This window comes from Scheffersomyces spartinae (assembly GCF_019049425.1).
Source record: "Scheffersomyces spartinae strain ARV_011 chromosome Unknown scaffold_19, whole genome shotgun sequence".
NCBI classification, from domain to species: domain Eukaryota; kingdom Fungi; phylum Ascomycota; class Pichiomycetes; order Serinales; family Debaryomycetaceae; genus Lizanozyma; species Lizanozyma spartinae.
In genome coordinates, this window is record NW_025065066.1 from 313,876 (window position 1) to 329,951 (window position 16,076).

Consider the following 16,076-nt stretch of genomic DNA (forward strand, 5'->3'; position numbering starts at 1 on the left):
ATCAATTCAAGGTCAAAATACTAATAATAACAATCTTTAAAACAAAGTAAGCAATGTTCATAATCTCATCTTTAAGTAGATAGCAATAATATCATCATGTCTCGATCATCTTCTAATGGCATTCAATTACCCCCCCTTCCTGATAAGGAAGTTCCGTGTTTTGTATTTGGTTGCTTGAATTGATGACTTCATTTCATATTTCCGCACTAATATGGATGGATTCGGTGAAAGGTAAACAACAAGAAGTAAGAAATGCTACTTCATTCCTTCTTGAGGTACGGGGAGCAGCAACGTTAGCAACAAACAACGTTATGCGATCTTATGGTTTATAAAGTTGTAGGCCTTTCGACCATTTTCTTCCCCAAGTAGTTGCTCAAACTCGGGCTTTGTGAGTTTTACTAGAGCTTCAACATTGCGCATACGATTTATTATCAACGTGTAGTTGGCTTTGTTGACACCAGGAATTGTTTGAAGAAAGTCAATGGCTTCATCATTATACTGAGGTGGACCACCATCTTCTGTCTTCAAAGCCTTGTTGACTCCCATATCAAGTGCGGTACCAACATCCGGTTCTTCTTGGTTCGCTTTGAGAGAGAGGAAAATCTGAGCCGTTTCATATGGAGATGAAGACCAAATCACCTTCAACTTCGGAAATGAAACAAGGAGTGACATGATTTGTGATTGGATGTTTTGCTGTAGAATCAGATTGTAGGTGGGATTCATGGCATTTACTCGTTGGAATCTTGAATCCGTGAAAGGCTCGAACGAAAAGGCCTTATTCTCATCGAATTCAATTAAAAGTGTGGGCAACTCATAATATCTAAACATCTGTTCACATTGTTGATATAGTCTTCCACTTCTTAAACTTGATACCAAATCAGGAATGGATTTCCTTTCAACACATATCTTGGGCGTAAGAATATAATCTCCAACTGTAAGCATACAGGGAGCCACAGTAATACCCACTCGGTAGAGTAAACTGGGTAATGATGACAGAAATTCTCTTGTATCAACAACAACTTTGAACTCGTCTGTCTCGGTTCTAAAATTAGCCCCTCCAGCTATTCTGGTATTAACCACTTGTTTCCTGGTAATTCTGAATCTGTTACGATCTAGGTCAGTTTCGAAATGCTCTCCCAATTCAGATTTCTCTCTGATCAATCTTGTGAATGCGTCCTTCTCTTTCTTGATCCTTAATAAGTGCTTTTGTTCCTCAACAGAATTACCGTAATACATAAAATATGTTTTCGCCGGGTGCTCTTCGTTGATGGCCTGGTATGCTTCCACTCGTCGAATAAATGAAAGATCAGGCTCGTACATGATAATGTATGATGGCTCTAAGGCCTGTAAAAGTGAGTCACCATCACGGTCATCATATGATTGAATAATGATTTCAGTATCAGATTTGATCATTTCAAAACTGAGCTCTTCTAATAATGAATCCTTTAATGCCTTTAATAGTGATTCATTTGTGGATGCTTCATCTTCATTGTTGTCATTGATAAACCCTCCTCCGTCGATTTCAAGGTCATTTTTTGATTCCATAACGTGGTAGAACTCATTACTTTCGGGTTCAACTTCTTCCACCTTGTCATCTTTCAAGTCCTTATCTAATTGTTCGATGATTGCAGTATCTAATTCGGCTGCCTCTGTTGTTCTTTCTGACGCACTGTATAATTTTTGAACCCTTGCTGTGGATGCACCACCTCTTGTTCTTCTTCTTTTACTTGTTGGTTGCTCTAGAGCATTGCTGAAAGATTTGCTTGTGATTATCTGAGAAGCATTTATATTGGATTCAAAATTACTGTCATTATTATCAATATTCTGTGCATTGTCTTCTGCTTTGAATATCTCTTGATTAGCTAATTTTGTTCTTTTGCTTATTTCCTTCCAGAATAAGTAGTCTTTAAGCTTCGAAGCCATATACAGTTTGAAACTAAAATGTTTTCTGTTTGTGGTAGTATCTTCAATTAACTTCGCTGACGTTATTAATGTAGAGAGCTGTTTTACTGTATCAGAAGAACAAACAATCAATATGGGGCCTTTATTTTTATTTGTCAGAACCATCTTCTCGTGAGAAATATCATCTAAAAGTTGAAGTAATTGTTCCCATTTCGGAAGTTCTTCCAAATAGTATTCTTCAACGTCAACAGTTTCAACCATAGATTCTTCTGGATCTTCTAAATTTTCCACAATTCTACGTCTTGTCCGCTTTATCTTCCCTAATGCTCTATCCTTTGCATTAGAAATGATAATGTTAGACTCTGGTAAACTAAGCCAAGGACTCATATTAACAGGTGCCATGGAATTGGTACTGGCATGTCGAATATTTGTATCCAAAATCCCTTGAACAAATTCATAGAACGAAACTGAGTCCAAACTAATTAATTTCCTAAGCATATCAGTCAATGTAACCAAATCAAAGATTAATTGTTTAGAGGTGAATGTAAGTCTGTGCCATTGGACATCCAAATTATATCGAATTCTGGTAACAAAATCAGGATCATGAACATTATCCATACTCCAATAATCTGTTGCCAATTCCGTATTATGTCTCTTTAATTCTTGTAAACACTCATTGATACAAGCTAAAACAGCATTTTGAATTTTAACCATTCTTGAACTCATTCTCGTGTTGATTTCTGTAACTGTCCGACGTCTTTCCAATTCCTTCTTCTGTCTGTTCAGTAATTGTTTCACTTTCAAAGCATTTAACGAAGCAGATACTTCTACATGGAATCGCGGCCATAATAAAACATGCTTCAACCGAAGAAGTTTCAACTTAGTAGCTAAAGGTGTGAATCCAGTTATTGATTCAGGTTCATCCGAAATAGCCTTTATAAACCCCCAATCGTTTTTATCTCTGAATAAACTAACCACAAATGCTTCTGAAGAAGTTTCTCTTACTCTTTCAGCATGTAACAATAATAAGCCAGTTATATCGTTGGCATCAAGAGATCCAGAAAGTAAATCTACTGCCATTATTCTCGCTGTCATTACCACAATTCCTCCATTGGCATATATTTGTTTCCTTTTATGATTCAGCAGGCCATCAGAGGACGCTCCTCCACCTCCAATACTAACCACAGGAGTCTCACCTTCAAGATCATCAATCCACAATAATTCATACAACTCTTCCCGTAGTCTAACGAACTCTGTTTCGTTGGCACCAAGTACCACAATCAAACTCCGTTTAGTACGGCGAACATTACCGTTTTGTAAAGTAACTGTAGGGAAACTGAGTCCATGGAGTAAATTGGCAGCAATCGAATCCCAACCAAGGCCCCTCCCAAGAACCAAGAGCCCATCTCGTGACATCAAATCTTCGACTATCAACTGCTGGAAACTAAGTGGGAGATTGCAACTCACTTCTCGTGCCTCAAACTCAGGTATAGTTTCAGGTGGAATAAATGTCAATGGTATACCCTCATCATTGGCATCAGTACTTGATCGGATATTTACAGAAAATTGACTGGGTTCTCTTGAAGTCTCTTGATGTTCAAACAACCTATCGATCTCTTGTTCTTGATGTACTGCATCTTCGTACACGTCTTCATCTTCAACAAAGAGAGACATTCTATGGGTTTGCTATTGTATATACTCTGAGTTGAGTTCACAATAAAAATGTTCACTTCGCAATTAAATTTAACAACAGTAGCAACAGTCATTTGCTAATGGACTCCAATCATCCCTTTGATCCGAGGAAATATGCGACGGTTCCGGAAGCTACTTTAGATCACTCGGTGCTGTTCAACATTTTAAGGATAGAAAACTGTTCCAAATCACGAATCAACCAAATAGATGAATGGAAAGAACATTACGATCCCATGAAGGTGCTAGTTGATAGACTACATAATAAAACGGCCATGGGGAAGAAGCCAGCACGTGAAGTGATCCGAGATATTCCCATTGATGATGAGGGTGACTCGAACATTATAAATGTGAATCAATCTCGAGATGGTGGTGCCGAAAATAATGTGCTCAAGTTATTGTTAAGTGATAGGTATGATAACTTGTCTTACGCGTTTGAATATGTTGATACACTCAGGTTTCTTAGAAACAAACGTCAGGAAACAGGGACACCCTTGAACGTGCCATTAGGTGGACGTTTGGTGGTTCATAAAGGAACTTTGATCAAATATGGTGTTTTAATGTTACACTCAGCACAATGTCAGTATTTAGGAGCTTGTGATGATGACAAGACATTGGTGGAACGGCTCAATTCAGGGACTGTGCAAAAGAACATCAGCTTGCTTCAAGATGAAGTAAAGAAAAGTAAATTCTACAAAAGCTAAGAATATTAATGGAGAATCTTGTTATATATGCTGTATACTTCATCAAGAGTCGATAGTCAATGGTCGGTGGAATCAAGGTTATCGCAGTATAACTTAAGAGTATCTTATGCTATGTCTCACACTCCCCGAGAACTAAAGTTTCCACCGATGAGATAGTTATTCACCTAACAAAGTTGTCCACAAAGCTCTTTCGTCTTTAAAGTCATGGTGAATCAAACTGACCAAATAATAGTTGTTGTAAACATCGTTCAACAACTCATATGAATCGGTCTTTAATTTATATAAACGTGACCACTCCAACCACAAAAGGAAGGCCTCTTCATTCCAAGCTTCGAAGGAATTGTTATCAATAATGGTAGATTGGACGATTTCCTTAAGTGGGAAAACACCCCAAGTAACAGCATTTTTAGCAGCCTTATAGTTGTTCAATGGTAAGTTTGAAGTGATATTCCCCTTTGAATCACCCGCAAAATAAGTAATAGTACGATCATCTAATTGTTCTTTCAATCTTAGCTTTAACTCATTATCCCATGTTTCCTTGGGAATGAACAACTCAACAAAGGCTTTTTGATAAATAAGTCCATTATTTGGACCCCAACCAAAGATTTTATCTTTCGAAGGGCACCCATCGATTGCTGGTTGCGAAGCCAAAGAAAACCATCCCTTTTCATTCAATTCGAAAAGTTCTTCTTGAATAACACCAGTTTCGGCAGATAATTCACCACTAACCCATGGAAGAACATTAATCTTTCCGGTTAAATAGCCAATGAAAATGGAAATAAGATCTTTAGTGGTTTTAGGATAACCCCACGTAGCATAAGCTTCCTCGGTTGAAATCTTCAAGTTTGGTCCATAACCATCGATTTCACCATACGCTGGAGAATTGGAATCACCGAATCTACCATTAGGAAAATCATCCCAAATAGCATCCTTATTCAAAATTCCCTTGCCAACACTGATTTCTCTCAAAGCCTGTTTCTCAGTGTCCTTCATTTGTCCCCTTGACTTCTGTTGGATTTTGACAACTGGGAGGTCATCATCGGAATCTGAAGCAATAGCATCATCGTTATCTCTTGCAGGATTACTTGCTGTAGCATTCAAAATAGGTAACAATACACTTGAGTGTTCAACCACCGAGGCAACAGCTTTTTCCAAATTTAAAGTGTAGAAATGATAACCCTTAATTCTTCCTTCTGTACGTTGATTAATAGTTGAAATGATGTTTGTCAATACCTGAACACCTAATTCTTTAACTTGGTCATCATCCGCACCTATTCTTTCAAATTTGGTTAAGATGTCGGAGGGAATAGTTGCATGAGATAACCTTGTAGCTCTAGTGAACACTTTGAAAGTTGTTACGGGCATTAGGCCAGGGATCAATGCAATTTCTTTCAATTGAGGAACTGATCTAAGCAAATTTTCATAGGAAATAAACTTATCAACATCATAAAACAATTGGGTGATAATGAAATCTGCACCAGCTTCTACTTTCTCAAGCAAATAAGGCAAATCCTTTTGAGGATCCTGGAGAGTGTTATCCAGGCCATCAACGTGACCTTCAGGATAACCAGCTACGCCAACACAAAAGTAGTCTCCATATTGCTCTTTAATGTATCTGACCAAATCCACCGCATAGTTGAAATCACAATTAGGAGTCCAATATTCTTCAGCTCTAGGAGGATCTCCTCTAAGCGCCAAAATGTTACTGATACCATTTTCCTTAGCACGAGCTAGGGCTTTGTCGATGATTTCTTTGTTGGTATTGGTACAAGTCAAGTGCAAAATGGTAGTTAAACCCAACTCCTTTTGACATGTTGCTGCCAAATCCAAGGACTTTTCACTGGTTGATCCCCCAGCACCCCATGTAACAGTAACAAAGAGTGGATTTAATGCCAGCATACGTTGCAATCTCGCATACAAGTTTCTGAATCCTGCTTCAGTTTTTGGAGGAAAGAATTCAAAAGAGATGAACTTCTCATCATTCTTCAAAGCCGCAATCTTTTGCTTAACCGTACCCATTATTGATTATATTTTCTAGCTACTGTGCTCTACTCCAACTTATCCTATGGGCCTGTGTGTTTATCTCAAATTTGGAAGAAGAGTTACTTAATGATCTACTTTGACTTCTTTGGATCGACCCGAGTTAAAATAGAGAAAAATTGGCATCGGACTTTAAAATCCTAATTCGGTATCTTAGTACCAGATTCTGGTGTAAGCAGATCACGTACGTAATAGGGATAACAAAATGCAATGTAAATTTATTCTAACGACTATATAAGAATACAAAGCACTTGAGGCTTATACCGTACCCTGTTGTAACATTTGTTGGACTACTATCGATAGTATAGTAGTATAAGGTGGTTGAGATTTGAATACTGATTTTGTGACCAATTTACAAACTAATATATATATATATATATACGGAACTGAATTACCTATACAATCATATATATTTTAGTATATATAACTATTGCTGCTATTATGATTACTGAAGAAAAGCATCAAACATTCACTTTAGGTCATTTTACACAGCGCTGTATTCTCCTCTATGAGAACTACCAGTGAACTTCTCAATAATCTCCTTGAGAAATGATGGAAGGCCTTTAAGTAAATCAATGAAATTCTCTAAAACTTCGTGCAACGCACTTTTGAAATCAATAGAATTACCCTTATTATATTGGAACCATGCTCCACCAATAATATAAATACTCAAGAAAAGAACCATGAAAATGAAAATCCAAGTGAACCAACCCCAAGACTCTCCTGTGTCTTCATTTGGCTTTTTCTTATCAGCATTTTTTTTGTTATCTTTATTATCTTTTGATTTGGCACAAGCTCCATTTGTAGACATCTTTAAAATCACAGATTCTCCATTCCATTGCAGTAATTGAAGTTTATTATAGTTGGCATCCTTTTCGTCTTCTGAACAAATAAAGAATACTTGTACATCCACCAAATTATCACCCCAGTTCACATTAGAATAATGAAACTTGATAGTAGAATCATCAATCTTGAATTCCTTTTCGAAATTGGAGTTCACTCCAAAGATCTCTGAAACTATGGACTTATCATCCACTTTAATTTGAGTTATCCCGCAGATATCCGAGTTAGCTGGACATTCCTTGACATCAGCTACATTCTGACAAACCCCCAAATACCAATCTGAGATAGTTGTGGAAGGGGGGGTATTCTTTGTCACTTCTACCTTATGAACCCCTTTGATTGCTTCAAAGTTGTAGTCCGTGAGTTCCTTAGCACTGCAGTCAAAAGCAGTGGCTAAACCGAGAAGCAACCCCGTTACCCAAATACCAGAGTTTAATAATTTCATCTTTCCTCACTTTCAATGAAAACTATGATACGTGTACCCTGAAGTCCGGTATTTTCACTGAGTTTTGAGTATCGCTTATTAGCACTTTATTGAGGTATATTTCAGTTTGTATTGTCAATGTGTTTGATCACGTGATTGAAAAGTTAGCTTCCTTGGGTGCAAAAGCCATACATGATTAAATACATCTGTTCTATTCAAGAATAAATTAACATAAAAGTAAAGATACTATAAACTCTCTCACTCTCCGCCATTACAACTAGGGGTCACTATTAAAACTTTTTTACTACTGAAAACAGCAGTATTCCCGAACCTCCCTATTTCAAGCTTTTTGCTCCATAAGAGCGTCAATATTTTCCACTTCAACATCAGAAGAACCTGGTGAGTCGTGAGACAAGTTGGACTTTGGTCCAGAATATACCTTGTAACCATAAAAGAAATAATAGAGCATGACTAATCCCCAGACTGGTACGTTGATGGCAACAGTATAATTCATTGTGTTTTTGTTCACATACTTGGAGTCTGGGAACATGCATAAGATAATAACGAAAAGAATCCACAACACAGTAACAATGTGAATAATAGTGGATGCTGTTTGGCCAAACCAAAAAGGACCTGGTTTAAATCTGCTTTTACCATAAGGTAACAACACAAGGAACACTGGTAAACCCCATGCCAACAAGTTACTGGCAACAAATAATGAGAATAAAGCGTTGGCTGCAGTTGTGTTTATCAACACTAATAACCCAATAACACATGAAAGGCATGCGGCAAAAATTGTAGCATTAATTGGCACGGCAATCTTAGGGTTTACATACTTGATGAATTTGTAAATAAATGGAGTACCATCGTCTCTGGCAAAAGCCCAAATTTGTCTGGAAGCTGCCAAAGCAATTGAGCATCCCATAAGGAATTGGCCAGAAGCAATCAATGACATGAAAGCTACACACCATTCCTTTCCTAAAGAATCATAGATGACTTGTGCCATGCCCGAACCAGTATCAGTTGTAAGAATTGCCTCAATGTCCCCATCTCTAATACAGGCAACAAAAACAATCACAATAAACCAACCCACGATCCAACAAACAGTAATGGAACCTAAAATACCCCATGGAATTGACTTTTTGGATTTTAACTCCTCAGACATGTGGATAACAGAGTCGAATGCACCGATGGTCCAAATAGCAGGCATGAAGGAGAGACAGAAAGACCAAAAATCAGTCCATGTTCTAGCATTAGGCATCTTAGTAAAGATAAATGATGCATCGTTGAACTTCCCAACATTTTTTTTGGTTCCAATGGGAACAGCAATGAAGAACAACACTATAAGGAAGGTGTTGAGAGTAATAGAAGCAGTCTGCAACCAAGCTCCATGCTTTGTGGTGAGACAACAAAACAAACAGGCTCCTATCACCGAAACGCAAAACATTCCGTACAACTTTCCATTTGTGATATCAAAATCACCATCACGATTAATGTACACAGCTGATAACACTTCCACACCAAACCCGTAGGCGATGGAGCATAAACCAGCACATAAGGCAATTGTATTAGAACAACCGATAAGAAAACTCAATGGCACCCGACACCAATCAGGAGCATAATAATTAGTCCAGTAATATAAACCCCCAGAAGTAGGCAATGCCGAAGCCATGATTGTCAAAGACATTCCAATACATAAAGTGAAACCTCCAGCAATGAACCAAGCCCAAACAAATCCAGCGGGGCCCATTTCCAAACCACCAGTAACTGTGGATGCTATACTTGGTAAGAGACCCATAATACTAAAGGCAATACCAAAAGCTTCAAAAGTTGTGTAGTGTCTTCTAAGCTCTTGTTTGTAACCCATTTCAGCCAATAACTCTACTTCATTGTGAGCAGCAGTAGGATCCACATCTCTCAATACCGATTTAGATGACATCACTTGATGCAAATGAGCATGTGTGACTGATTTGATGGTTTGAATCCCCGAAGTAATGGGATTGAGTGCATGGGTGCCTGATGTTACAGGACTTAAAGGTTTACTAACCATCTTCAAGCTTGTCGATGTTGTAAAACTAATTGTGGAAAAAAAAACTTGATGATAAAGGTAAGACTCCAATGTTCAATATATATAGTTAATCGCAACTACGACAGAGATAAGATATTGGTGATTTAGTCTTAAGTGAAAACGCATATATGCCTGAAAACTATTGTTATATAACTAGTTTGCAGCAGAGAGTAAACTGCGGTAATCACTTCCATAAACAGGAAGTTTTGACGCAAGCATTCCAAGGCCGTTAAGGTTGTATATATAGAACGTCATTAATAGTTGATTTAACGCTGAAGCCAGAAAGTTGACGCTCTAACTTCGATGATATAAGTCCTTGGTGGACTAAAGATGCCGTATTATGAAGTATTATTACCAAACACGTCAACTCTTGAAAAGGCTACTAGAGAAATAAACACTACAAAGACTCCATTTTGTCGCTACATATTTCGCATAAACTAAGTGGCATACCCGTTCTCTTTCTCCACAATAAAACGAACGAGTAAAAGAAAAAAATACCAAATACAAACGGTTCTACGAAAACCCCACTATCTATTTAACAATTGGCATATATATGTGCCCTTGATACAAATCAGTAAATCTAAAGTAGAATGGATATAATGCCCGTTATAATCCACTGTGGGACCCGCCAATCAAGACAAAGTGCTGCGTTCACTCCTATCGCTTGCCTTGCTTGCAGGACATAATTAATTTGGCGGACGTAGATAAGAGAAGTCCCAATCTACCCAGAGATGCTAGATTTGGGTCCCAGAATTATCGTCACTACTTTGAATATCATCTGAAACTTCACACTCCATTGACCTCTGTAGCAATTATTGTTCTAGTTTGGATCCTGTCAAGTACTATCTGGATTTGACACCGCCAAGATATAAAATAATAACATGCTTGGCCTGCCTGCCAAAAGTCAGGACGCAGAGACAATGTAGGGAAGAAAAAATCCTGTCTGATTCACAAAAATCAATTATTTGTCCTCAAGTACCCAATTAGGACTCTTGTGACTCAAATAGGTTTATAGAATTTTGGGGAAACATTTTCGCTTGATATTCCTTATAGTGCAATGGTTCTATTCAAACTTCAAACTAGGTCGTGAATTTACATAATATAGTAGTAGAAAGTTCTTTACTAGTGCCAGGAAATGTTCAAACCTAATGTAAGAAATTATTCGTAGTATTAGTTTTATTAGTGTGTTTCAAAGATATAATTTATCCCACACACCGAAAGCCAACGTAGGTCTATATAAAGGTGGAATAAATACTGAAACATAGCATGACGAAGATGAAAAGATGAAATAGTGTTACTAGTAAATGATATTTAATTAGCAAACAAGCATAATAGTACTGGAAAATGAGATACAATTGGAAAGAGGAAAGACGGCTTTCATTTCAACTATTGAAGGATTTCCTTGGTCTTTGCACCTAGTGATTCAGTATTCATAGTTTACGAACACAAATATTATGTCTGTTGCCCAGCAATGAATTCAAACAATTGTTTCAAACTGACCAATTATCATACAGTTTTCTCTCTCTTAAGCCTTCTCGTCCAAAATCTGATCCAAATTGTCATTACTCTCACTTTCACCATCGATTGTATCCAAGTTAGATTTAGGTCCGCTGTATATTCTGTAACCGTAAGCAAAATAATATATGACAGCCAACAACCAAATTCCACAGTTGATTACCACAGTATAGTTCATGGTTTCTTTGGTGACACTCTTGTTATCAGGGAACATACACAATACAATAATAAACACAATCCACAGTACTGTAAGAACATTGATAATGGTAGATACAACGGGACCAAAATGAAATGGGCCTGGAACAAATTTTTGCTTCCCGTAGGGCAAAAGCACAAGGAAAACTGGCATACCCCAAGCCAAATAATTACCGGCAACAGCTAATGAGAACAATGCGTTTGCAGCCGTGGTATTGATCAAGATCAATAACCCAATAAAACAAGAAAGGGCTGCAGCAAATATAGTGGCATTAATTGGTACCTTAACTCTTGGATCAACATACTTGATGATTCTATAAATAAATGGAGTACCATCGTCTCTAGCAAATGCCCAAATTTGTCTGGATGCGGCTAATGCAATAGAACAAGCCATTAAGAATTGTCCCAAAGAAATCAACGACATGAAAGCAACGCACCACTTTTTTCCTAACGCATCGTAGATGACTTGAGCCATTGGTGAGCCGGTTGCAGATTCAAGAACTGCTGCAATATCACCGCCTTTAATACATGCGACGATGACAACACAGATACACCATCCAACGATCCAACAGACGCTAATTGATCCTAAAATACCCCATGGAATAGATTTCTTGGACTTCAACTCTTCGGACATATGCACAACAGAGTCGAAGCCCCCAATTGTCCAAATGGCCGGCATCATAGAAAGCATCCAACTCCATCCCTTGGGCCAAGTACGGACATTTGTCAAATCACCAAAGATGAAACCTCTATCGTTAAATCCATGTTTGCTAGCACCAATTGGTACTGCGATGAAAAACAAAATAATAATAAACGAGTTGACAAAGATGGAAAGGGTTTGCAAGTAACTACCGTGTTTAGTAGTTATGCAACAAAGTGCGCATGCACAAATTACACAGGCTGCAAAAACACCATATAGCTTGCCTTGAGTAATGGAGAACGCCCCATCATTGTTCACACTAACGGCTGCCAACACTTCAGCAGCAAACCCATATGATATCGAACATAAACCACCACAAAGAGCTAAAGAATTGGATATTCCAATAACGAAGGACAATGGTACTCTGTATTTGTCTGGACAATAGAAGTTGGTCCAGTAATACAACCCACCAGATGTTGGTAATGATGATGCTAACATAGTCATTGAAATACCAATCAATAGCACAAAAAAACCAGAAAAAAGCCAGCCCCATACTAGCCCACCTGGTCCACATTCCAAACCTCCCGCAACTGTTGAGGAAATAGAAGGTAAAAGTCCCATAATACTGAAAGCTATACCAAAAGTTTCTAAAGTGTTGTAGTGTCTTTTCAATTCTTGCTTATAACCAATTTCAGCTAAAAGGGCTTCTTCAGAGCCAACATTATGGTCAACGGATCTGACAACTGATTTATTGGAAGTAACATTGTGAAAATACTGGTCTGTACGAGATGATATCGCTTGAACAGCAGAACTTACAGGAGAAAGTACTTTTGTCATGGTTGCAATTTCGTGGCCTGCACGTATTGTACTTACTAAGAAGTAAATGCATGGGGACAGTTCTTTCTGACAACTTATTCAATATTTATATAATGGCTTTATAGAACTCTTATCACAGTTTCGCATGCAAATTCCCAAAAAGAATCCTGAGATGGATAATCTCATTTAACAATAGCAGCACATCTGGTTGACACGTAATTGAACGAGATAAGGCTTTTAAAAAAAAAATAAAGAGTATAAATGTTTTCAGCCCAAATGCCTGTAAATCATTAGCATACATTATACGTGGGTCGCCAGAGTTCAGCATTCTAGATGCCACCATTTGTTCCATAGTAGATAAAATCGCTTTAATAGATGTACCTCACGTAATCCAGAACGTGGGGTACATAGGAAGAAATGAGCACAAAGGGGTACGCTACTTTGTAAGAAAATAAATTCTTATCAAAAAACTACGAGAAAATTTCGTCTGGCATTGTGTCTGAACAAAAGCTAATCGCCAAGGGTAAGTAAGGGTATTGAAACTCGCAGTTCAAAGGTAAAAATCAAAGTCATTTGACCCATGTCTTCAAAGACATTTTCTAAGGGGGGCTTATAAAGGATATTATTAGTTCAGATAGGCTTTTATTTTTATCCACAGATAAGATTCGGCATCCCTTATCTTTTACTCAATTGGTGAAAGAACTCAATGCAGTCCAAAGTTAAATCAGCCAATGAGACTTCATGGTACGTTTGTCAAATGTCAATGACAGGCCCAAGGTATCGCTTACGGTTCATAAGTCAAGTTTTTAAGTAAGGGATCACCAGTTTAGGTACGACATTTGTTTTTCTTTGACTTAATATGTCGCACAAGCTAAATTTCTACAAGGTATGAAGTTGGTTACCTTGTCTTATCGTATAATACTCGTTACAACAAATCCCCTAGATTTAGAAAGTACCTAGATTTAAGCTTGTATACATTATATTTTGAATTCTACATTGTTGTTTTCAACTATTGTCTCTATCTTTCAATCACATCTCTTCCGAAACTCTGGCTAGAGTCTCCGAGATAGGTAGGTGATACCTTGAATTTTGCATATAGTCAGATTTTAGAACAACTCTTATCAGATGTAAGTTAAGCTTATTTGCAGCCGATACTGAAAGAATAGCAGCCTATAAGGTTTAGTGTTAATTCATAGGAACTTTCTATGTAAGCTTTTATTTTTTTAGAATAAGTATATTATCTATAAACATCGCACTTTTGAGGGGAAACCAAATGTCCTTTGGAAAATGAGGAGAAATTTAAAATACAGTATAATAATAATGGCAATCAAAATCAATTCATGTTTACTAAAATCGTTAAAAAAAATAAATAAAGAATACACAAACTTCACTAAGGCATGTCTATACTTTAGCGTCAATCAAATCATCTTCTTTGGAATAAACCTCTTCAGCATCTGAACCATCCAAGTTCGACTTGGGACCACTGTAGACTCTGTAACCCCATGTGTAGTAGTAAATAATGGACAACAACCAGATTCCACAATTAATGACAACAGTGTAGTTCATTGTTTCCTTGTTTACTTTCTTACTATCAGGGAACATACTCAAGGTAATGATAAAGATGATCCACAATACAGTAATCCAGTTGACAACAGTAGAGAGGAATTTACCAAAGTGGAATGGACCAGGAATAAACTTTGACTTACCGTAAGGTAAAACCACAAGAAATACTGGCATACCCCAAGAAACATAGTTACCAGCGACGGCCAATGAGAACAATGCATTTGCAGCCGTGGTATTAATCAAGATCAATAACCCGATAAAACAAGAAAGGGCTGCAGCAAATATAGTGGCATTAATTGGTACCTTAACTCTTGGATCAACGTACTTGATGATCTTGTATACAAAAGGAGTACCGTCGTCTCTAGCAAATGCCCAAATTTGTCTGGATGCGGCTAATGCAATAGAACAAGCCATTAAGAATTGACCAACTGAAATTAAGGCCATGAAAGCAACACACCACTTTTTTCCTAAAGCATCAAGTATAACTTGCGCCATTGGAGAACCAGTATTCGTTGAAAGCACGGCTTCCAAATCTCCATCTTTAATACAAGCAGCAATGACAATACAGATACACCATCCAAAGATCCAACAGACGCTAATTGATCCTAAAATACCCCATGGAATAGATTTCTTGGACTTCAACTCTTCGGACATATGCACAACAGAGTCAAAGGCACCAATTGTCCAGATGGCCGGCATCATGGAAAGCATCCAACTCCATCCCCTAGGCCAATCCCTAGCGTTAGTAGAATTGCCAAAAATAAAGGAAGCATCGTTAAATCCACCATTGTTGCTAGCACCAATTGGGACAGCAATCAAGAATAAAACAATAAGAAAAGAATTAATAAAGATAGACGCCGTTTGGATGTAACTACCCTTCTTTGTACTCAAGCAACAAACAGCACAAGCTGCAATGACACAACCGGCAAAGACACCGTACAATTTTGCCTGGGTAATGTTGAAATCACCACCTTTGTTTACACTGACAGCTGCTAGTACCTCAGCACCGAAACCATACGCAATGGAACATAAACCACCACAAAGAGCCAAAGTATTGGAGCATCCGATAAGGAAGGATAAAGGAACTCTGATGCTTTCATGAGCGTAGTAGTTAGTCCAATAGTACAAACCACCAGATGTTGGTAACGACGATGCCAACATTGTCATAGAGGCACCGATCAGGAGGACAAAAATACCAGATACAAACCAACCCCACACTAAACCAGTAGTACCGTATTCTAAGCCGATGGCTACTGTGGATGAGATTGAAGGTAAAAGACCCATAATACTAAAGGCTATACCAAATGTTTCCAATGTATTGTAATGTCTTCTCAATTCTTGCTTATAACCAATTTCAGCCAAAAGGCCTTCTTCAGTGTCAGCTTGATGTTCCACTGAACGAACTACTGAACGATGCGTAGCTATGGCATTGAAATGATCTCCAGTTTTTGAAGTTATTGTATGGACTGCCGAATGGACAGGTGAAAGAGGCGCCAGATGAACCATATGCTTGAAGTAATGTTTTTTTGGACGATTGATATATATAATGTTATAATTAAAGAACTGATGATTACAATTACATTATATACTTCTCCTCATCTCAAGTATAATCATATCAAAGTGGCTAAACTGTGCATGACGTTACAAAAGCTATCGAGATTGCAAGTGGCTAACAGC

The 16,076-nt window shown here is 37.8% G+C and overlaps 7 protein-coding genes across 7 annotated transcripts; 1 reads left to right on the forward strand and 6 right to left on the reverse strand.

Moving 5' to 3' along the window:
- Positions 1–309: 309 nt before the first annotated feature.
- RAD1 (ssDNA endodeoxyribonuclease) lies at positions 310–3,576 on the reverse strand (the record flags this gene model as incomplete). Its single annotated transcript, XM_043192816.1, has 1 exon — positions 310–3,576. One exon carries the CDS (start codon positions 3,574–3,576, stop codon positions 310–312), a length of 3,267 nt encoding a protein of 1,088 aa, XP_043047871.1.
- A 290-nt stretch (positions 3,577–3,866) lies between these two features.
- On the forward strand, positions 3,867–4,295 carry NCE4 (Nce4p; the record flags this gene model as incomplete). The annotated part of the gene is made up of 1 exon (XM_043192817.1): positions 3,867–4,295. The coding sequence occupies one exon, from the start codon at positions 3,867–3,869 to the stop codon at positions 4,293–4,295; it is 429 nt and encodes a 142-aa protein (XP_043047872.1).
- Positions 4,296–4,451: 156 nt separating this feature from the next.
- On the reverse strand, positions 4,452–6,314 carry KQ657_002042 (methylenetetrahydrofolate reductase (NAD(P)H); the record flags this gene model as incomplete). The annotated part of the gene is made up of 1 exon (XM_043192818.1): positions 4,452–6,314. One exon carries the CDS (start codon positions 6,312–6,314, stop codon positions 4,452–4,454), a length of 1,863 nt encoding a protein of 620 aa, XP_043047873.1.
- A 505-nt stretch (positions 6,315–6,819) lies between these two features.
- ATG27 (uncharacterized protein) lies at positions 6,820–7,623 on the reverse strand (the record flags this gene model as incomplete). Its single annotated transcript, XM_043192819.1, has 1 exon — positions 6,820–7,623. One exon carries the CDS (start codon positions 7,621–7,623, stop codon positions 6,820–6,822), a length of 804 nt encoding a protein of 267 aa, XP_043047874.1.
- Positions 7,624–7,942: 319 nt separating this feature from the next.
- UGA4_1 (GABA-specific high-affinity permease) lies at positions 7,943–9,652 on the reverse strand (the record flags this gene model as incomplete). Its single annotated transcript, XM_043192820.1, has 1 exon — positions 7,943–9,652. One exon carries the CDS (start codon positions 9,650–9,652, stop codon positions 7,943–7,945), a length of 1,710 nt encoding a protein of 569 aa, XP_043047875.1.
- Positions 9,653–11,195: 1,543 nt separating this feature from the next.
- On the reverse strand, positions 11,196–12,857 carry UGA4_2 (GABA-specific high-affinity permease; the record flags this gene model as incomplete). The annotated part of the gene is made up of 1 exon (XM_043192821.1): positions 11,196–12,857. The coding sequence occupies one exon, from the start codon at positions 12,855–12,857 to the stop codon at positions 11,196–11,198; it is 1,662 nt and encodes a 553-aa protein (XP_043047876.1).
- Positions 12,858–14,237: 1,380 nt separating this feature from the next.
- On the reverse strand, positions 14,238–15,905 carry UGA4_3 (GABA-specific high-affinity permease; the record flags this gene model as incomplete). The annotated part of the gene is made up of 1 exon (XM_043192822.1): positions 14,238–15,905. The coding sequence occupies one exon, from the start codon at positions 15,903–15,905 to the stop codon at positions 14,238–14,240; it is 1,668 nt and encodes a 555-aa protein (XP_043047877.1).
- Positions 15,906–16,076: the final 171 nt, after the last annotated feature.